The sequence below is a fragment of the Lupinus angustifolius genome, chromosome LG16, assembly GCF_001865875.1.
Source record: "Lupinus angustifolius cultivar Tanjil chromosome LG16, LupAngTanjil_v1.0, whole genome shotgun sequence".
Taxonomy (NCBI): domain Eukaryota; kingdom Viridiplantae; phylum Streptophyta; class Magnoliopsida; order Fabales; family Fabaceae; genus Lupinus; species Lupinus angustifolius.
This window is the reverse complement of record NC_032024.1, coordinates 18,421,876-18,445,222: the sequence shown is the minus strand read 5'-3', so window position 1 is coordinate 18,445,222 and position 23,347 is coordinate 18,421,876. Positions and strand designations below refer to the sequence as shown.

Sequence of the window (23,347 nt, the reverse complement as noted above, 5' to 3'; positions counted from 1 at the left end):
GATGACATATGATGGGACGCTCCAGAGTCAAGGATCCATATGGAGGATGATATACCTGATGAGGCAGCAGAAGACAGACCTACATTAGGAGAGACTGACATAGCATTTAGGCTGAGATGCAAGAAACTTCTGAAATTGTTCTACCAGGTCAGACATGTTAGACCCAGAGTGAACCATCCCAGGGGTGGCAGATGGAGAAACAGCAGTAGCAGCAGCAACATTGGAAGATTGAGATGTGTGCTGAAAGTTCCTGTATTTCGACTGAGGCGGACGCCACTGAGGTGGTTGATAAGGTTGCTCCTTCTTCAATAATTTTGGACATTGAGCCTTCCAATGGCCCTTTTCCTTACAGAAGCTACATTCATCATAATTGACTCTGCCTTGAGATTTTCCTTTCACAACAGGAGCAGCAAACACAGAGGGGCTTGGCAGAATCCCTTTGTCAACAATTCCCTTTTCAGAGTGGGACTTCAAACGAACTTCTTCAGCTAAAAGTTCATTAACAACAGAGTCAACAGATGGCAGAGGAGTGCGATGCAAAATGGAACCACGTAGGCCTTCAAAATCATTCCGAAGAGCCATCAAAAAATGTACTAAACGCTGTTGTTCCCAGCGATCAGTGTACGGTGTGAATGCTTGCAATTCTGCAGATTCAGTGAGTGCCAATTGGTCCCAAAGATTAGTCATAGCAGAATAAAACTCTTGGATGCTCATGCTATGTTGTTGGAGAGCTCGAATATCAATCTCTAACTGATATTGTCTTGCAAAATTGGACTGCACATACAATCGTTTAAGGTGCTCCCAAACCTGAGATGCTGAATCATATTTTGCAAGTTGAACACCAATAGATTGCGAAACAGAATTATTAATCCAAGTAATAATTTTCGAGTTGTTCACTTCCCAAGTTTCTAACTCCTTTGCATAATTTTCAGTAGCACTATTTGTAGGTTTAACAAAAGTTCCAGAAACATATCCCCACATTCGTTTACCAATCAGAAAATTTCTCATCACATAACTCCAATATGCATAGTTGGAAGATCCATTTAGTTGCACACTAATGGATTGCAAAGAATCATCTCTTTCAGTTGCCATAACTAACAAGCACAACAGTAGGGAAATCGAAATGCAAAGGGAAAGAGAAACAGAAAACCTGAAAAATTCGCTCAACGAAAACTGCGAATCTGAAACTGAGATCTTCGATCTGCGAAATGCGGAGGCTGATCTACCACTACAAAGAAGAAGAAAAGATGATGGAACCCAGAAGCATGCTAGATCAGCTGCATAGGAAGGAAGAGAGAAGGGAGAGGAGAAGAAGAAGAGAGAAGGGAGAGGAGAAATGCAAAATGGAATTAATTATGGAGATAAGGCCAAAGGGCCAATACATATAGGAAGTTAAGTAAATACAAAAAGACAAGACTACCATTTACTAATAACTAAAATACATTTAACAATAGTCATATATATGTATTTTTTAATTTTGACCATTTAGATAAAATGCAACAATCCATATTAATTGTTCTCATTTTTCACAATAGTGTCTTCATATATATATATATAAATCATACATCAAATCTCAATAATTCATATTAAAAAATAATGAGAATGATTAAGAAATCTATAATTTTGCCATTTTAAACCCTAACCCTATAAAACACTCCCAAGTAAGAAATCCTATATAAAGACATGATCCATTTCAATTCATGCACTAATAGCTAAGGTTGAATATCTCAAAAGACACAAAGGAATTGGTTCCTTATTTATGAGTGAAAAAAAACTAAAAGGTATTTTTTTATCTTTAACACTCTTGAAAAACTATAATTAGGAAATAAAGAAGAGTGATAATTCACTTACTTCAATGGTAAATTTAAAAACTTAAACCTTATCCAAATTATCAATTCTATGAATATATAATAGTTTAGATTTATTCACTAATTTAAATCATTGAATTTTCCTAAAATTTATGATTATGATTGGAAGTAAATTTAAAAAACATACTCTTTTGGCGTAAACGAATCCCTTCTCACCAAGAACGCTCACATGTCCCATGACCAGTGTTATAAAAACCGGTTCGTGCCGGCCGGTGCAACCGGTCTCAATATCAGTACGGTACATTAATTATACCGGTTAAAACTGGCCAAAGCCGGTCATACCGGCTGGATTTCAATTGAACCATACCGGTCATGACTAGTTTTTATTAAAATTTATTTTTTTAATGAAATTGAAAAAATATTGATTTTTCAACATTAATAATAATATATTATATTTTTATATCTAATTTGGTGGTATGCGGTATAATTAGTGAACCACTGATTGAACCACTATACTAGTACCCTAACCGGTCTGATGACCGGTACAATATTAACAACACTTGCCCATGACCCTATCCAAAATCCAACGGTCCAGCACCAAATCATGAAGATAAAGACACGTACCGGTTTCTGAAAAGAAGATGCCACGTTAGCATGTAATTGAAACCACAAGCTCACACCCTTCATCTATTCGTAACCGGATAACACCGGTCACAGTTTCCACGTACTCACATGGGTCCCACACATGACAGCTGGCATCGCTTTTACGGACTCAAAAATCGAGACATTGAGTTTGTGGATGAGGTTTCACATGATGAGAGAAAAGGACCCAAAAAAAGAATATAAATATAAATATTAAATTGGGAAAATAAAGCAATAAAATTTAGAAAAAGTGCAAGTGGTGTCTACACTATCACCCACTAAAATCTTAACACTTGTCACAATCTCACACACTTTCACCCTTCACTTCTTTACAGCCTCATATAAAAATTATATTTTCTTTATATTTTTATTCACTATAACTCATTTTGTTCTATTTTTACATTGATGCATTAATTATTCTTTATTGATTTCTAAATAAAAAAAAGTAAGGAACAACTCGTTCGCAGTCTAGTAGTGTAAAGCTTCACTGAATTATCAAAGTCGAAAATTTGATTTCTATAAACAATATTTATTGAAATGTGCAACCATACACAAACCCTGAATGAGATTAGTTCCTTAAGAAAAAAAGTTAGAGTTTCATCGATAATAGATAAAAGTTGATTTGATAGTAACCAAAAAATAATAATAGGATGTCGAACATATTTTTATGAATTTAACATTTATATAATAGTGTAAGAGTTTTTTATATATTAATCAAGGTTTACTTAAAAATAATGATATATCAACAGTTGTTGTTCAAGTGATACATGTTTAATTTTGCTTAAATAATGTCTCGGTTTTGAGTCTTGTATATGGAAAAAATATCTTTTAAAAAATTAGTCTCAGATACCTGTGAATTTTTTTGGCTCGGACATGATATATGAAGAATATAAAATCTTCATGACAGATTTGGATAGAAATTAAAAAAAAGTAGAAATGGTGAAGAAATAGTAGTGGCTGAGATTGGTTGTGAATATAAGAAGAGTTATGAGTAGATGCTTGTGGTTACTATAGTCTTCTTCTTCTTATTATAATAATACTTCACTTTCTTCTTCTTCTTCTCTTCATTTTCATTTTCATTTCATTTTCATTTTCCCTTTCTTCTCTAATCAACGTTCGGTGATTTCATTATCACTCTTCCAACCTTCTTCTTCGCTATGCTTTCATTTCAAGGTTATTTGAGTTTCCGTTTTTTGTTCTTCTTTTTTTATTTATAATTTATTATTTTTCTCATCTTTTTTTCTTCCTGTTTTGGTTCCCGATATATTTTAATTATCCATAAATCAAATATCCTTTTAATTATATATATATATATATGTAGTTTTCGGATTTGAATCGATGAAGGTGATTGAACTTTTGTTATATGGTGTTAATTATATTTAGATTGGTATAACATTATCTTATGTAGAATTTAATAAGCTTTGTTTGTTTATTTTCATGTTATAATTATTATTTGGATCCTTATTATCTTATCGTTTGTAACAGTTGGACTAACTCGTTTTTTTGAGTTCTGCAATGTATCAGAGTGGTTTCATCCTCGTAACCTATTTGGTCACTATTCCAATGCTGAGATGTAGAAAATTCGGAACTCATATTAGTCATTTCCATTTGTCGTGTCACATTTTCGTTAGTATTCATTTCGGATTCGCTGAATTTGGTCGGCCATAAGTAAATGAGTGAACCATGTAAATATGTTCGGTACTTTTCTTATTTGAGTTGCTGATTGGTGATTCATTTTAGTCTCTCAAAAGCATTTATTACATTAGTCCTTAAATTCATAAACATCAATTATAAGCATTAGTTATATTATTCCATGATTTATATATGATATAATACATGGACCTATTTGACTAAGAGATTGAAATTTAAGAGACTAATATGATTGATGCTTACAATTTTATTGATTGATGTAAGCTATGTTTGTGATTTTAGTCCTAGTAGTGTTATTAAATCTAGAGATTTTAGTCATAGTTGAAATTGCAGTGACAGTTAAGTACTTATAGTGAGTGATGTTAGAAGTGATTGTGATTGTGATAATGATATGATATACTAATTATAGTGCTTTTTCGTGTTTAAACAGGTTTTGGAGCAGTGGACTTCGTTTTGGTGAGGATTCTGATTAAGCGTCTCTCTGTTTTACGGCAGATTCTTATATAGATTATTATTAAATCTATTTTTGTTTGTGTGAACTGAGAATGAATGCTTATGGCTATGTATAACTGGAACTGTTGATATCTATTTACAGAGACGGATCTCTACCAATTGTTCTCGCTTTGTTTGTTTTGCAGTAGCATCAGCTTCTGTTTACTCTCATCGCAACGGCTTTATTACTATTTGCTGTGGTCTGTTTCTAAAAAATGAAAGGAAGTATTATTCCTTTTATCCGCTTTTAACCCGGGAAGATCTGAAGCAGCGCTAGCTGCACACATCGTCCTCTAATGGATGCGTACTCCTCGGGAGAAGAAGTGGTTGTTAAGGTCAGGTTATTATTATGTGGTGGAAATGACAAATTTTGATTTCTTACAAGGGAATTAATAAAGTTTAATAATACTATTATTATCAAAGTAGATCAAATGGAAGGTAACTCAATAGTTAGAGACAAATGAAGACCAAGAAAACTTATAGGCAAAACTATTATGAGTGCTTATATGATAAGATTTCCAAACACTTCGTTGAGTGCTTATATGATAAGTCCACATAAGTTCTTCATAAGTTGTTCCAAACGCCCCCTTAGATCAGTGGTTGCTTGTAGACATGATTTACAACAAAACATGATGGTCTCATTTGATTCATGTAGCTGCCTCCACTTTGTCGGGAAAAAGGCTTAGTTGTTGTTGTTATGTAAATAGATAACTTATAATTGCAGACACTAAGTATATAACTTATAATTGCAGACAAGAAAACCATATACAATCACAAAGCAAAGGGAACGATGGACAGATGAGGAGCATAATAGGTTTTTGGAAGCCTTGAAGCTATATGGGCGAGCATGGCAGCGCATTGAAGGTAATATTTTGTTCATCATTGATACTTGAAATATTTTATTCTGTTCATTTCTTCAGATGCATACATACTCTATTAGAAAATGAAATAAACCGTTTTCTTTATTTGGTTAAATCTTAATTAGAACTATCTTCTGTGCACCTTGGCTGGCACCTTCCGGCCCCTTTTCGGTGTTTTACTTCTATTGTGCAGAGCATATAGGAACAAAGACTGCTGTGCAAATCAGGAGCCATGCACAGAAATTCTTTTCAAAGGTCAATTGAGTACCTTCTCACCTTTGATTATATATTAAAAGCTAATTATCATTAGTTCCATTTTTATTCTTCATAGGATATATTGAGGTACGATACACACAAGCACACATATGTGATATGTAAATGTTTATTTACATATAACATATGTATTGGATTTATAATAAGTAAAATGATAAACAAACAAAAGCTTTTAGGTAGTGGTAACTGGTAAGACAATCTTCATCTGTATGACCTTATTAACTTGTATGACAATGACTTTTACTAACATTCTTACAAATGCCAACTACTGATAATGCTAAAATGTGCCTGAACTTGTTAGTTTAGGTGACTGTACTCTTAAATATTCAAATGCTTCACATTTTCTGTATCACCTATGGTTTCTGTATTAGGTTCTGTTTGGAATTGAATTGTGATGCTTAACCCCTTTATTGATATCTATTTTGAAAAGAGAAGGGGGTTCAATGCTTTAATTGAGACCACAAGTGCAAATGAGAACATGCAGAAATAAAATTTGATTTTAAAGAAGAGAAAAATTGTATAAGACAAGGGGCTGGTTTGGTCAAGTAATCAATTGGGTTGCTTGGTTAAGCCAGCCCCCGTTTTTTGTTCAATTGTATTAGCATTTCTGACTGGGCCACTCTAGGTGGGAGTTTCGTGCACTGGGCCGCCATTTTTTGTATTAGCATTTGTTATTTGGAGGTCAAGCCTCAACGCGACGTAAGTTGCTGCTTTGTGACTTGGAGGTTGTAGGTTCAAATCTTGAAAACAACCTCTCTGCTTATGTGATATGGCTGCATCCACCTCGTACACTAGGCTGCCCTTTTTTGTAATAGCATTTGTGGCATTTGTCATATTTTATAGAATAGAGTTACATGACATAGCAATGATAAGTAGGAAAATTTTTATTGTCATCCAACCGAAAATATATGCTGTTGGTTGTATTGGCTCGTGTGAATAATTATGAAGTACAATTGCAACTATAAATTCAACTATTCAGAGCAATTCAAGCATAAGTTAATATGCAACCAGCCTAATAGAAATTTTCACAGATGAACTCGAACCAGAAAAAAGAGAGAAGCTATCGAATATAAGGCTACTGATCTTTCTAAGGGAAAAGTTTAAGAGAAGAGTCTCCAGTTTCTGGCTTCTTCAAGATAAGACCACTAATTTTTCGTAGGGAAAAAGTCCAATTTACCTGCTCCAACTTAGGCTCGTGTGCACTTAGGTCCCAAAACATGAAAAAAATTCCCAACTTTCTATAGTCTTTGATTTAATCCTTTCATGTGATTTTTCATTCAATCATTAGCGGAAAGTGGCATTTGAAATCATGCAGGCATGTTTGTACAAAATTTACTTTTACACAATCATGCTCCAAGCATGTGATGATATCCTTTTCTCCCAGACACCATCTGAAACCATCACAAGAATCCTGACTTCACTCTTATTCTTTAACCCCTAAACCACAACCCAATACCACAGCTTTTATGTGTCATATGGGGAGTAATGAAGTTGCAGCAATTTGAGGAGCCATTCTCTTTGTTTGCTGACTCTCTTTAGTCGCATTAAGGCTCTTTGATCATTTTAAAATCGAAATTTTATTTGTATAGAAAAAGGTTGCTTGGGTTAATTATAAGGAGAAAATGGAAGGGGAAATGATAAACTTTCATGAATTGATTGTAGGAAACGTTTTCACTGACAATATGCATCACTGAAATGCCCAATCGGCTTTGTACTGAGAATACTGTTACACTTTTTACTTTCAGTTGGAGAAAGAGGCTCTCTTAAAGGGTATTTCAATCGGACATGCTCTTGACATCGAAATTCCCCCTCCACGGCCTAAAAGAAAACCAAGCAATCCTTATCCCCGTAAGACCAATGTTGGTTCCCCAACAATAAATAGTCGATCAGATCAAGGCACAGTTGCATCTTCGCATAGTAAAGAAGCACTGGACTTGGAGAAAGAACCACTTCCAGAGGTTAATATTTGTTTTTTTATGTTTCACTTGTCATTCAAATTTTCCATGTTCTCACTTTTAGTAAAATTATTATGTTTCTTTCTTATTTTATTAGAAGAATGATGAAGATGAAAGACCAACAACTGTAAAAGAAAATAAGGATGACAACTGCTCGAAAGTTTTTGCTGTTATCCAGCAGGCACCCTGTTCATCTGTATCTTCAGCAATATCAGCGTCAGTGCTGCTGAGAAATTCATGTGCCTTAAGGGAGTTTATACCGTCAGTGAAAGAGGTAGTAACTCGAGATGAAACAGAAGAATCTTTAGTCACAGTTGAGCTTGGAAAGCGGAAGTTGGAGATAAATGGTGGAAAACACACACAACAAGCCTCTAAATTTGAGAGTTCTGATGCTACACAAGCAAAGTCGGTTCAAACTGATACAACAGATGGTCTTAATTGTGCATTAACAAGTAATGGAATGCAAGGCAATCAGAACTACCCACGACATATCACCGTGCAAGTTGTCGAAGGAAACCATGAAAGTAGTACTCAAAATCCATCCCAAGATAAGTTGTTTCGAGACTCAATGTTTCAGCCAATGATAGGAGGGGTTAATGGGCAACCTAAACTTTTTACCAATTCAGCTCCATCAAACATAAGTGAAAATCAAAGTAACACAGGAGAATCCTCCATTCATCAACCGTTTCCTCCTTGTCCTCCCTCCGCGCAACATAATCATGATGATTACCAGACAATTCTTCAGATGTCCTCCACATTTTCAAGTGTTATTGTCTCTACCTTGCTACAAAACCCTGCAGCCCATGCTGCAGCTAGTTTTGCCGCTACATTTTGGCCCTATGCTAATTCCGAAACTTCTGTGGATTCTCCCATGTGTTCCCAAGGAGGTATTCCGTCTAGACAAGTTGGCTCTCCTCCAAGCATTGCTGCTATTGCAGCTGCTACTGTTGGTGCCGCAACTGCATGGTGGGCAGCGCATGGAATGCTTCCTTTGTGTGCTCCACTCCATACTACTTTCCCGTGTCCTCCTTCATCAAGAACTGCAATTCCCTCAATGAATGCTGGTGAAGCACCATCGGTAACAGAACAAGGAGAGATTAATCTACAAAACCCTCCCCTGGAAGATAAGATGTTCAATCCAGAATACTCGGAAACTCAGCAAGCTCAACAACATTCACTTTCTAGCTCACCATTTGAAACTGAGGAGAGTGGAGATGCCAAGTTAAATACTTCTTCAAAGGCTATAAACAATGAGATGAACCATGCAATTTCTGAGCACCTTGATACAAACAAGACGAATGGGAATAAACCGGTTGACCGTTCCTCATGTGGTTCTAACACAACCTCTAGCAGTGAAGAAGCTGATGCACTAGAGAAGGATGAGAAAGAAAAGGAAGAACCTGGACCCGAAACACATAATGTGAACCATTTAGATCCCGAGACTAGCAATCGGCTTAGTTGTAGTAGTAGAAGCATCGGCTACCATACTGATTATTGGAAGGATGTCTCTGATGAGGTACAATAGTATATATATCTTATAATGAAAAGTTTTACTGTAGTGTATGCATCCATGTATTGTTTCCATCCTCATCATGTTAATGTTATTATTATCAGGGGAGACTAGCCTTTCAGGCTCTATTCTCAAGACAAGTGTTGCCCCAAAGCTTTTCACCTCCGAAAAACACAAACTACAAAGATAAAGCTGACCTCGAGAGCAAGAAATGCAGTTCTAATTGTGAACCCCTCGAGAGCAAGAAATGCAGTCCAAATTGCGAACCGGTGCAGAAAACCCAGCCATTTGTAGAAAATAACAATAACGATAACAACGATGAGGAGGGACTGCTAACCATAGGTCTCGGACATGGAAGGCTCAAGACTCGTCGAACCGGGTTTAAACCTTACAAAAGATGTTCGGTAGAGGCCAATGAAAATAATGTAGGAAAGTCCTGCAACCAAGGTGAAGAGAAAGGTCATAAGAGAATACGCTTGGAAGGGGAGAGTTTAATTTGAAGCTTAAATACCTATCTTAGTCCCTCATATTTTTCGACCTTACCAGATTAGTCCTTCAAAAAAGAAAAGACCTAAAATGGTCCTAAAAAATTTCAAATGTGGGTCAAATTAGTCCTTTTTAGCATGTTAGTCCTTTTATAAAACATTTGGTAGATTTGATCTCAAAAAGGACTAATTTGACTCACATTTGAAATTTTTGGGACTATTTTAGGTCTTTTCTTTTTTTGAAAGACTAAACTGGTAAGGTCGAAAAATATGAGAGATTAAAATGAATATTTACTCTAAATATAAATATATGCAATCACAGGAAGGAAACACTTCTAGTTCTGCATATATATTATTTCTTAGTTTTCTGTATTGCTTAATTTCTAATTCTGCAACTCACAAAACTTGCTTTGTATATGTGTTTACCATATTAAAGTGCTATTACTTTCTTGCACTTATGTAAATCCAACTAAATAGAAGACTTTGGATAAGAAACATTTTGTGCTGTTTGAACATTGAACATTCAAGTAATTTATGATCCTTTTCAGTCACTCATTTCCCTTGTTTTTACTTACTAATGTATGATCCTCATACACAACAAATTTTATATAGAGTTTAATATTTATGAAATGTGAGTATAAAGATTTATAGATATTCAGTATATTATTCATTTCTATTATTTTTTGAAGAATCGGTGATGAATAAATATAAATGGTAGATGTTATAGTGATGCTGTGTAAAACTTATACATTATCGTTGATACATTTTTTCTCTTATATCTGATACATACTACATATGAAAATTATATCTAACTAGTGATTTAGTAGTGGTTGAACTTATTCTTTTTTAGACTTCTTAAATTTCCATCTAGTATAACAATAGTGCAATTTGGCAGGTTGTGGAATATTTTCCTCTTACTAACAAGTGTTCCCCTTATGTGCATAAGTACTGTTTACAAGAATCGAACCCTTAATCTTTTGGTCATCTTGAGAATTTAGTAGGCTATACAATACTATATAAACTCTTTGCGGCAATGAGCATTTTTGTGGGTACTACCAAGGATATCCTTTACCTTGTGGCTAATGAACTAATCCTTTTCGGGGTTTGTGACTGCCTTATTAGGAATCAAACGTTTGAACTTTTGGTTATCCTAAGGATCTAATGGGCCTTACATCACTAAATCAGCGCTTTATTGGTTGTGAACAATAAGCATGACACAACACGAAAAATTCTTAGAAAATAATAAAAAAAGATCAACAAATAATAGTAAAAAATAAAGTGTTTTCCACCCAACAAAAATACATATAGTTTGGTAAATAGTTTTTGAGACAATCTAAAGGTGGTACATAGTTTCAAAAAATAGGCCTATTTAGATAAATATGTATCAAAATTAGCATACTTAGATCAATTAGCCTAAGTTCTCTACTATCATAACATTAAGATATTATCATTAGAGAAATGAAATCTTACAGAATTAGGATCATCATCATCATCATTATTATTATTATTATTATTATTATTATTATTATTATTATTATTATTATTATTATTATTATTATTATTATTATTATTATTATTATTATTATTATTATTATTATTATTATTATTATTATTATTATTATTATTATTATTATTATTATTATTATTATTATTATTATTATTATTATTATTATTATTATTATTATTATTATTATTATTATTATTATTATTATTGTAGGAGTGTTAGATATCTTGAAATATAAATTAAAGTTATTAAAAAATCTTTGAAATAAATCGATAATTAAAATAGAAGCATTGGATTCTCTCATGTAATTTATTATTATAAAAGTTGAATGTGAACAAAAAAAAATAATGTTTATTGTAAAATAATTCAATGAAATCAATCAAAAAGATACAAAAGTGAATAGTGTAATATTTTATATGGTATAATTAAACATCAAGATTCACACTATTATTTTAAACATAAGACAATGATCATATTTTAATAAATATTAGCAAAAAGAAAACATTTTTTAGTGGAGAGTTATTCAATCATTTCTCAAATGATATATTTCTGCCTTAGTATTTTTATGATATCTTCAATTTTATCATAAAGTAAATCCCCTAGTATTTGTATCATTTTTTAAAATTAAATGTTTAATCTATTTTATGATTAACATTCTACTAGTTTTCACCCTGAGCCATGCATTATTTAATTATAAATATATAATTTTATATATCTATATTATATTTGTAATATTTATTTATATATCATTATTTATAAATTCATCATATCTCTCAAAATAAATTATATATATTTTATTTTAATATATATAAAATCTAGTTATAAAATTAATTTTTTATATAATAAAAGATATCTCTCCTCATATAAGTAAAAAATTAATATATTTCGAGATTCGTGTATGTTGCTTTCAAAAATATAATTCCATATCGAATCTTTGATTTTTTTAATCTATATGAAATCTAGCGAGTCCTCACATTTTTTAGTAAAAAGAACTAATATCTTTTAGAATTTGTGATTGTTCATCCCAATAAGTATGACTTCCAAAAATCGAATTTCTCAATTTTGGGATAGATTCAGTGGGCCTTACACGACTAGACCACCGTAGTTGTTGTTAAAAACATTGATATTGTAAAATATTGATGATAATATATCTATATAAAATGATTAAATAAGTTAATTTAGTTTCCTCGAAAAGTGATAGAGAGAGTGATGATTAGATAAAGTTAGTTCTTCCTTCACTTACCATTCTCAAACTTCAAATTCCAATTCATCAAATCTTCATCAATTCGACGTCGTTTCATCAAAGTTACTCACTTTTCAACCATTCTATTCACCCCTTCTATCTCAATTCTCAATCCTTCATCATAATCAACCATGTCTTCTTCTTCTTCTTCATAGTTTTCTTCAAAGTTTCAATTTTTATTTTTGATCATTGATTATGGAGTTTATGGGTCCCACAAGATTGATCGGAGATTACATAGTGGGACCCAAAATTGGGTCAGGTTCATTCGCAATTGTGTATCGTTCAACACATAGACACACTGGTTTGGAGTATGCAATTAAGGAGATTCATAACAAAAATCTTAGTCCAAAAGTCAAAGAATGTCTTTTCAAAGAAATTTCTATTCTTAGTACTATCAATCATCCCAACATCATTCGTCTCTTCCAAACAATCCAAGTTTGTAACTTTTTTTTTGTTTTAATTTCAGCAATACTTGTTTTTTTCATATGGAATGTGAATAATTTAATATGGGTATGTTTCTATATATGTAAATGACCCACTTAGAATTTGTTTGGATTATCTGTAAAAAGTAGTAGATTATTTCTGTTTAATGTTTTTATGTCAGTGCTTAAAAGCTGTTTCCTTTAGATTGTACCTGACCCTACTTAAAAGAGACTACCTGATCTTATGTCCCAAAAAATTTCGTCAGCATATGTTACTTTTTGTGATTAGTCGGAAAAAAAAAATATGTTAAAGTTAAAAGTTTAATAATTAAGTGTTTTTCTGACGGATCATAACAAGTGGCACATGGAGTGACGCAATTTGTGGGACTGAAAATGTGTTTCGGTTAAATAGTGTGTTTGGATGAGAGGTGAAAGGTAAATTATTTCAATGGTAGTATACCAGTATTAATCTCATTTTCTATTTTTGGATGTGTTTTCATAAAAGCCAAATTCAAAGATAATTTATTTTGTTTAGATGTGTAAAGAAATCACTCACCTTAATGTAGTGAATTACAAAGAAAGGGTATAATTTTTTAATATAAGCATTGTTTGTTTGGTAGTTAGTTTTTAGTTTTATGAAGTGAAATGAGAAATTGTGAGTGATTTCAAAAAAGGTTCAAACTATGAACAGCTATTAGTAGGAAAAAAACTTTGATCATTGTTGATTTTTGTTGTATTATTGTTCATACTTATTTACTTATAGTTAGTTACTTTTGTTTTATGAAAGACCAATGACAGGATTTACCTTGTTTTGGAGTATTGTGGTGGTGGTGATCTTGCTGCTTACATTCGTCGCCGTGGCAAAGTCTCGGAGGCCACTGCGAGGCATTTCATGAGGCAATTGGGTGACTAATCGACGCAACTTTTCACTATATTTTGGTTTCTCATTTTAGAATAAGACGGACAATTATACTAACCTCAATTTGACTTAATTACTCTCAGCATGTTTCTTGTTTCAAAAGCTACACTCACTTCAGTCGGAGATTTAGTTATCATCACTTATCTCGAAGTGAGGAAGTGAATGTAGTTTTCGAAGCAAGGAGGGTGTCACATTCACCTTCGATGAGATTCCACTAGGTGGTTAGTGTAACTCCTCTGAGGGGTTGGGTGAGTGTAGCTTTTGAATGAATAAGTTCGAGTATAATTAAGTCAAAACTCAAAGGAGGTCGATGTAATTTTCCCTTAAAGATTGATACTTTTCGTTATTTACTGCCTTTGTATTTGTATTGTGCATGCAAATCGGAAACTATGTTTTCAATTTCCTTCCGTTTTTCTATCTTTTTATCAATCCTTGTTTTTCTTCTTCTTATAGCTGCAGGGTTGCAGGTGCTTCAGGAAAAGCACCTTATTCACAGAGATTTAAAACCACAGGTATATGAGTGTATCTACTTGCATTCAATTATTGCTGCCGACTCGGCGTATCTCAATGACTGCATTAGCTTGTTTCAAACTGCAAACTTCTGCTTTTGACAAGGACAGAAAATGTGCTACTTCGAAATATTATCTTATTTTAACTGAATATCATAAATTCATAGCTCAATGAGAGAAAATCTAGCTGGAGTAATGGACAAAATACCTTGAGCTAAATGTCCTGAAATGAGAAACAGGGCTACTATAAAAGATAAACACATGAAGAAGGATTAGTAAACTTCAACACATTCAAAAAAGGATAGCCGATAAATTGTTTGGTTACTGGCATTACTGGTTGAATGAATTAGTTCCGAGACATGACAAAAAGTAAAGAATAAATAGAGTGCAGATATGATCTCCTCCGTTATGATTCTGTATAATCGTGAGACAATGTTGCACAATGCACATATTTTTATTGGTTCATGTCTTGATTTGATTTGATATTTCGATTTAATCTTCATTTCTCCTAACTTGCAGAACTTACTATTGACAAGTACTTCAGCTACACCATTCTTGAAAATAGGGGATTTCGGTTTTGCGAGGTATGATTCTATCCTAATTACGGCTTCTATTGGTCTTCTCACATGTCCAAACCTTCTTATTAATGATTCTACTATCCTTTCTGATCTTATCTTTTCTTATATGTTCACTCATCCAATGCAACATTCTCATATCTGCCACACTTATCTTATGTGCCTTTGTTGGCATGCAACATTCGATACTTTAAAGCATCACAAATAACTTCTAAAGCATTCCTCCATTTCAACTTAATATGCGCCTTTTGATATTCGATCACAGATATCCAATTTTGACATCTAAATTAGTGATAATTCGTGTCATACTGAACTTTCATTTTATATACTCCATTTTACTATTGCTTATGCGAAGTCACCTGATTGCAAAGCTTTGTGCCGTAAAATTAGTTTACCATTTAAATATTTCTGGTGTACTATTGTACTAGGTCTCTCACACCCCAAGGGTTGGCCGATACACTATGCGGTTCACCGTTGTACATGGCTCCAGAGATAATTCAAAACCATAAGTATGATGCCAAGGTACTGAAAGTTATAACTAAGATTGGATCGTTTTTACGAAATACTTGGTATTTGATTTTTCTCTTGTTAGATATTTAAACCGGCATTCTGGTTGCAGGCTGATTTATGGAGCGTCGGGGCAATATTGTTCCAACTAGTGACCGGAAGGCCACCATTTGAAGGAAATAGCCAATATCAGGTTTTGAAAATGCTCTCTTTTTCTTCTATCCATTTTTAAAAGATGATTATTATTTGTATTTGTTATTATAAATATCCTTTTGTCCCTATTGATATCATTTTTGTGTTGTAGCTTTTTCAAAACATTTTGAAATCCACCAAACTTCGGTTTCCTCCATCGGCTTTAAGAGAGCTACATTCTGATTGCTTGGATCTTTGCAGAAGACTTTTACAACAAAAACCAGGTATTGATGGCAACTGTATGGCACGGCACATACATCTTTGCATGTCTAATCCGCTTCATAACTTTGTGAATGTGTGATGGTGCCGAGTCTGAAGTTTTATATAATTATACATTTACGATCCCATGTACGGAACTTCTGTAAAGTTGGATTTTAATGTGCAGTTGAGCGATTAACATTCAAGGAGTTCTTCGATCACAATTTCCTGAAGGAACCCAGGTCATAATTTGCTTCGAAGTTTTGAAGAAAAAAAATCACTTCTAGTTACTTTTAGTAATTTATTAAAAGCTTATAATTCATAACTTATAGGTCAATCATGCATGTTGAGCAGCCTTCATTGCATCCATCCGTAATCTCTGCTTCTAACGAAGTATCTCAATCGCATTATGGGCATCGTTTAAAGTCATTTGTAGACGATTCAAAAGTAGTAATTTCACCTCCCGATGAGACCGTGCTGTTGCAAAGAAGCAATGACAGTGTTCATTTTTCGAAACAACGTGAAGGTCTACTACATTCTGAATATCGTGTTTGTATTTCCAACTTACGATTTTTCATGTCAATTCTTAATCCACACATTTCTGTCCAGTTTCTGATTTAATGGAGTCCATTGAGAGAAGTTATGTCCTAGTCGATTCTCAATCCGAATCATCGGAAGCTTTCTCTGTTTTTTCTGAAGCATCTATGCAAGATAATTCCACTAGCAGGGTTTCTATCTACTCTTCAAAGAGGACTAATGTGGAAATTGGATTTGCAAAGCAAATAAACGATCCATCTTCTTGCTATGCCGATGGATTAGAAAATTCAAAACGCAACGAGGCTGCTGAATTAGCATCATCCTCTGCATTTGTTGCATTAAGTAAAGTCCACCAGATTTCCTCACCGTGCCCTTCAAACCGGATTAAGTTGTTGCATCTGTATGTGCAGATCCTTGCAGAGCTTTCACACGAAAAGGTAAGTCTTTTCATCATATCATATCATATGCTCACGTGAATTTTTGTCGAACGACTCTGAAAAACTTGTCCCCGGAATTGTTCCCATTTAAGTATAGCCTTTTATGTTCGCCTGATAACATTGGTTCGTGTAACATTGATTCCGAAATCGAAAACACAGTTCCCTGTTACAAAATGTGGCATATATTAGATGCATCCTTCATCCTTAAACTCCGGTTGCTATTTCTTGCAGTATAGCGCTGGAGTGTATCTAGAATCGTTCGCAATTAAGTTGGTAGTTTTGGCCATATGGAAGAAAGCTCTAGAAATATGTAACTCTTGGTTGGCCTCTAATAACAAGGGTTTGTTGCATGGAAAAACTTCAGCCAATGAATCCAAAATTCCCTATGAAAGTGGAAATGTGTGTACATCACAAAACACTGAACAGAAAATAAATTTTAGTGATCCTTCATCTGTTTCCTTATGGATCAAACAAGAGTTCATTGTTGCAATTGATTGTGCTGAGAGATTATCATGTCATATTCAAAATATGGATGGTAAGACTACTTTTTTTGTTTCTGAATTTATTTTGTCCCTCCTATTTTTCGACGTTACCAGTTTAGTCCTTAAAAAAAAAGACCTAAAATGATCCCAAAAATTTCAAATGTGGGTCAAATTAGTCCTTTTTGGGGTCAAATCAGTCTCTACGAAGTGTTGTAAAACTTGCTAAAAAGGACTAATTTGACCATATTTGGGGACCATTTTAGGCATTTTTTTTTTTAAAGGACTAAACTGGTAACGTCGAAAAATATGAGGGACTAAAATGAATATTTACTCTTAATATTATCTAAAAAGTTATATTGACCATGTTCTCAAAAGTACCTGAAAATATATATATTGCAAGTGCAGCCAAGATGCCAGATGCAATGGAGATTATATTCCAAAAAGCACTTTTAGTTGGAAAAAATGGTGCTGTAAGTAAATCTCTTTTATCGCTGACTTGTGAATTTTTTTCGGTAATGGTCTGTTTGCGAGTTAAGTTTTGGAGGGGAAAGAAAGGATAGAGAAGGCTTCAGGGCCACGAAGTACACTTGTGAGGTATAGCTCTGAGCTTTCCATTTCCATCCAAAATTCAACTCGCAAACAGATCTCTCAAACCGTCTAACCTTCCTCAAGGACCAAGAAAAAAACATTTCAAAATGCACCCCTCAATTTAGTCTCTAAAAAAATAGAATATCATAAAAATCCCGTTTTGGTTCTTAGGAATCTAAAATGTTGGTCAAATTAATCCTTTTCATGATAGATTATTGGGACAAAATAGTCCATATCATGATTTACTTTATAAACCATTTCAGGTTTTCAGAGACCAAATTAATTTTTTATTTCTCAAAGGACTAAATTGGAGGTTAGGAAAAAAAAAAATATATTGACAGTGTAAAAGTTTTATACACTGTTAGTCCATCATCCACCGTTCATCTTTTATCGTCATTAACTTTTCAATAAAGTAATACAAATGAATGGTGGATGATGTACTGACTCGGCATAAATCTTTACACCGATATTGCATCGATATTAGTCATTACTAGTCATAAGTCTTTGCCATTTTTGTAGGTAGAGGAATATATGGAGAACAAAGATAAAGCAACAGCATCTTACACAAAAGCAATGCTTCTATTTTCATTCATTGTTGAAGAAGCAGAGAACCTTTCACTTAACCCATCATTTTCACTCAATGCTGATACTAAGAAGAGAATCTTACAATATATTCTCAACCTTCAATCTCATCAAAAATCTTTATCAGGGTCTTCTTCTAAGGCTGCAACAAAAAATCTTTGAACAAAGTAAATAATCACTTTTGTTTATAGTTGTCTTTGCATAATCACTTTTGGGATAAAGTGAAGATTTGATTCTAATTATTGTGGCTTATAGGGAATAACATTTTGACATATAACCATAGAGAAATATATGACCTACCATGCTTTGTATAGGGACTTTTGACATTACATGATTTTATGTGTATAATGTGGGATTTGGAAATAGTGTATATATATATATATATATATTTAACTTTTATCTTTGTACATTTCTGAATCCACTGCATGGTCATTGTATTGAAGTTGCACATGAGAAAGTATACATATTTATGGCTCAATGCACAACGTACTTAATGGAGTCTGTTTTCACGATTTGAATCTGTAATCTCATGATTATTAAACAACAATTTTAACATTATACCTGATTGACCTTCTTCTAATGAAAGAAATCCAATTTGGTTATAAAAAAACATATGCATACACATTTGATCCATGGAAAGTGAAAAATCTCCATCCAATTATTAAAAAAATATATATTTAACAGTTAAATACCAAAATGAATTCTTTACAGGAAAGAATTACTTCTACCAAAAAAGGGTCCATAATTTCTATTCAAGTAGTTTATGTACATGCAGATGATTTGACCGATCTTGCTTTTGTTACGACATTTGCACATCTAGATGCCACTACTTTACTAGAGGATTGGTTGCCAAAGGTATCTATCTAGGAAGTAGATCCTTTAAGATTCAACACGATAATTTTAGATAACCAATTCTTACCTAATAATTTAAGTGTATAATATCTATACATCGTCAGTGTAAAGTTTTATATACAATCATTATACCATAACAACACAAATATGGTCCAAATTCAGAAAAAGAATATACCAAGAAAAAAGTCCATATAAGCTAAAGGAAAATGTATTAAGTTTTGGGATGGAGGGGTTGATAGTTAATACCAATATATAGACAAATATAAACATAGAAAGTTGCACAAAACAAGTGGAGTGAAAAGTTAACATGTAATTTATAGCCGAGTAAGAGATAAGTCTTACCCAACTTATGCTCATCCTTAATCAGGCTAGGTCATATCCAACTCAGTTAGGACTCAACCAACCAAGTCAAAACCACCAAAAATCTATCAATATGCTAAAAAAAATGGTAAAAATCACTAATTTTGTTTAGATTTTAGATTTAAACTTCAAATAGTAGTTTTGAACCTTAGTTTCTATTCATAATATTATCTACAATTTTTCAACAAATTTAAAACCTTACTTACATTCATGTAAGCAAGATTATTTGTGTTATTTTCCCAAAAAAAATACATAATTTTGTCCACGTACATAGGCAATGTCATACACATATATTTACATATATTATGGGGCTTAAAACATGCAATAATGGATTTTCTATCTAAACTCCCAATTGGGTTTTCTGTATGAAAAAATAAGACTCATTTGGGCCCGAAACGCACCCATAGTGGCTTTAAAACGAGCCCATATAGTAGCTCTAAAATCATTTTTTTTTCTCGTGCAAATTTCTTATTGTCGTTTGAATAAAACTTATCTTTTTTTTGTACTACTAAAAATATTCTCTCACCTTTTATGTAAGAAATTAATCAATTTTGAAGTGTGTGATTGTTCCTCTCAACAAGTGTTGTTATCAGGAATGATAATTACATATTAATTGTGCTATATGAATGCTAATAACCTACAACACAAGCAATATGTTTAAAATTTGGCTACTTAGATTATATTAAAGTCATGAATCATAATTATGCATAATCAGGCACACATAACTCCATTTAATTGTGAATTTTCTCACAAATTTGTTGGATATGATATAGTAATCTTATAAGTATTATTTTTGTTATACATCCATAACTAGACCCAAAAACATTTCTTCAGTCATAAATTATGAACATATAAACCTTTATATTATGCTACTTTTGCATGCATTTTTAAAGTTGTCACTAGCTCAATACAACATCATAGGATAAAGTGGTACCAATATACATTTCACAGTAATATATTTCCTCAGACCAGAAAATAATTTATTTCCTCCCGCCAGTAAAAATATGACATATATATTATTTTATTTTATTTTAAAAGTATTTTTATAGAAAATGATTAAATCTGACATGTACCATAACTTTTGTGGCTGTAGAAAATAATTTATCTTCTTATACCGGTAAATACTTTATTCTCATATATATTATCTGAAATTGTGAATCTTTGTTAGAAGTTCCCAAAAAGATAATGAACTGTGTAAGATCCATTTCACTGTACATATTGTGCCAAAGAATCCAGCTGTTTCTTGTTTTACATTATATATTTATTAATTAACTTATATGAGATAATCAATTAAGGAAAAATCCAATACTATATGGGTTGCAATGTGAACATGAATGAATTCACATGCAGATGTTAAAACATGACAAAAATATTATATATAACAAAAAAACAAGTCATATATATTTATAGGGCTGAAAATGTTGTCATAATATTAATGAGAGTGCATATGAATCACACGCATTCAAGATTTCATATAGTTATAAGTCAGATTCGATTATATATATCAGGTGGTTACATATGAAAAAAATGTTATTTTGTAAGTAATTAGGATATAAATGTAATATTTATGTATTGTCAATATTAAAATTTATATATAGTCTATTATTCAGTTATATTATATTTTTTAAAATTCATATATTGTTAGCCCATATATATATTTGTTTGGATATTCATACATGTGGAATATTGACATCAGATTTAATATTTATTGGGCTTTTAAGAATGTTGTTAATTTTTCTTATAAATAAAATAAACATATTCAACTTTTTCTAAAGTTTAGGAGTTAGTTTTAGAGGATAGTAATTGAGATGATGATGGGAGATACATATTAATATGCATGTATAATAAATTATAGAGTTATTAGAATCTTAATCATTCACTTTTGAATCCATGTACGATATTATTGTAATAATATAAATTAATTTCTTTGAGGTTGGTAGTTACTTCTTCAAAAGTTTGAATTAGTGCACGTTAACATGAGAGGTATATAAATCCGTCTAATATAATGTAAATGTAAAAATGTGGCAACTGAAAAATTAATTAAATACACTTATACAAACTATATAAAATGGTATGCATATAGCCATGTAGCCGATGATTGGCGAAGATTGGACACCAACTGTCGTGACCCGATTTTTTAGCGGATCATCAACTATGCTAATCATATGACTCCATTTCTAATGTGCACCTCACACTTGACATTTGAGGATCTCACTTTGATCACCTACTTTACATCTCTTCTATGTTTCAATAACATCCACATGCCAAAAGCAAACAAATGGGACAACGTAAAGGATGAGGATCACATGTCTACATTTATGTCTAAGCTAGGGGTGTAAAAGTTCGGTCCAGTTCAGTTTTTGGTGCATTTCAGTGACCGAACCGAACATAAACATATGGTTCGGTTCTGCTCAATTAACTGCTAATTTAACTATTGAAACCGAACTGAACCGCTCTTGAATGGTTCGGTTCGGTTCAACGGTTTTTCCTATTATTTTTTGCATAAATTGAAAGTTCAAAATACATTACAAGAGATATTGTTTGTCCATAAAAAGAAAAACACTACTACTATTAGTATAAAAAATTATGAATCATATATAGACGAGTAAAAAAATTGAAACTCATAATTGTTTGTTAGTAAACATATATAGCAATTATATAATTCATAGAAAAAACGAATTATCACATATATAGTAATACAATTCACAATTAGTAATATATATATATATATATATATATATTAGTAACAATTTAGTAAGTAATAACATATATAATACTAACATTATAACAATTTACTAACATTGATAACACAATAATTCATACCAAATTAATAATTTGAGTCACAAAATTGTTGAAGAATTTAAACAATAATAAAACATCATTCTATAATATCTATTTCTTTAATATGCGGTTCAGTTCGGTTCAAACAGTTTCTAAATTTCTAAAACCATAAACTGAACCGAACATAAATGGTTCCTGAAAAATAACCAAACTGAACCGCGAAACCGAACCGAATCGCGAAACCGAACCGAATAATATTTTGCGGTTTGGTTCGGTTCAGTTCGGTTCATCGGTTTCACGGTTTAAACTGGAACCACTTACACTCCTAGAACTCCAAGCCAATTAGAAAATCACATTCAATTTATAAAAAAAAATAAAAAAACAGAAATTATTATTTTATATATTATTTTGTAAAATTTGATTGTTAAAGACACGTAAAATATTCACATCATTCATTCTCACATATCTCTTCTTTCATTTTTTTGGTACTACTAAGGGTATCTTCTCATCATTTAAGATAAAGAACTAATCTCTTTTAGGGATCATAATTATTCCAACAAGTATCGCTTTCAGGAATCAAACTCTTAACCTTTTGGTCATCCTTTACAGAAACTATGAGTATTTTTTATTTTAATTAGTTAGGTCCATAATGTATTGTGCATCTGAAATTTTCATCAATACTTCCCGGTATAATAATAATAATATATTTTTTAATAGAGAAAAACGAAATCAAAGTTGTGGTAAGAAATAAATCAAACAAACACACACATATATATATATATATATATATATATATAACACTTGATATTTGATGATGGACAATTATTTTTCTATATTTATACCTAAGCTATAATAAATAAATGAGTAAACAAATACATGTAGACATAAACATGATGACAGAGGAGTAGACATTAAATGTATGAAATATAATTGTACCTGTAGATGCATGATGCAAATCTTTGTTAGGTATTAGTCACCTCTTGG

General features: G+C 32.3%; 2 protein-coding genes across 4 annotated transcripts; both read left to right on the top strand.

The window, feature by feature from the left end:
• Positions 3,535 to 10,230, top strand: LOC109329830 (protein LHY-like). 3 transcript variants are annotated; one of them, XM_019563689.1, is made up of 9 exons: positions 3,538 to 3,623; positions 4,531 to 4,556; positions 4,739 to 4,927; positions 5,345 to 5,456; positions 5,646 to 5,707; positions 7,471 to 7,683; positions 7,778 to 9,196; positions 9,295 to 9,697; positions 9,973 to 10,230. In XM_019563689.1, exons 3-8 carry the CDS (start codon positions 4,889 to 4,891, stop codon positions 9,688 to 9,690), a joined length of 2,241 nt encoding a protein of 746 aa, XP_019419234.1. In that variant the 5' UTR covers positions 3,538 to 3,623; positions 4,531 to 4,556; positions 4,739 to 4,888; the 3' UTR covers positions 9,691 to 9,697; positions 9,973 to 10,230. The 3 variants fall into 3 exon arrangements, with proteins under 3 accessions (XP_019419235.1, XP_019419233.1, XP_019419234.1); XM_019563690.1 differs by having other exon boundaries at positions 3,535 to 3,623; positions 4,531 to 4,927; positions 7,781 to 9,196; XM_019563688.1 differs by having other exon boundaries at positions 3,535 to 3,623; positions 4,531 to 4,927; positions 9,295 to 9,709; positions 9,977 to 10,174.
• LOC109329482 (serine/threonine-protein kinase ATG1a) lies at positions 12,375 to 18,695 on the top strand. The gene is made up of 13 exons (XM_019563162.1): positions 12,375 to 12,857; positions 13,632 to 13,749; positions 14,217 to 14,275; positions 14,792 to 14,856; positions 15,276 to 15,369; positions 15,467 to 15,547; positions 15,659 to 15,770; positions 15,932 to 15,986; positions 16,077 to 16,270; positions 16,354 to 16,718; positions 16,950 to 17,253; positions 17,606 to 17,670; positions 18,308 to 18,695. The coding sequence occupies exons 1-13, from the start codon at positions 12,618 to 12,620 to the stop codon at positions 18,530 to 18,532; spliced, it is 1,977 nt and encodes a 658-aa protein (XP_019418707.1). The 5' UTR covers positions 12,375 to 12,617; the 3' UTR covers positions 18,533 to 18,695.

Coding starts and splice junctions, on each gene's coding strand:
- LOC109329482 (XM_019563162.1), top strand. CDS start 12,618: ATGGAGTTTATGGGTCCCACAAGATTGATCGGAGATTACATAGTGGGA. Junction 14,857..15,275: donor GGGGATTTCGGTTTTGCGAG/GTATGATTCTAT, acceptor CTATTGTACTAG/GTCTCTCACACCCCAAGGGT. Junction 16,271..16,353: donor TTTTTCGAAACAACGTGAAG/GTCTACTACATT, acceptor ATTTCTGTCCAG/TTTCTGATTTAATGGAGTCC.
- LOC109329830 (XM_019563689.1), top strand. CDS start 4,889: ATGGATGCGTACTCCTCGGGAGAAGAAGTGGTTGTTAAG. Junction 5,457..5,645: donor AGCATGGCAGCGCATTGAAG/GTAATATTTTGT, acceptor TCTATTGTGCAG/AGCATATAGGAACAAAGACT. Junction 5,708..7,470: donor CACAGAAATTCTTTTCAAAG/GTCAATTGAGTA, acceptor TTTTACTTTCAG/TTGGAGAAAGAGGCTCTCTT.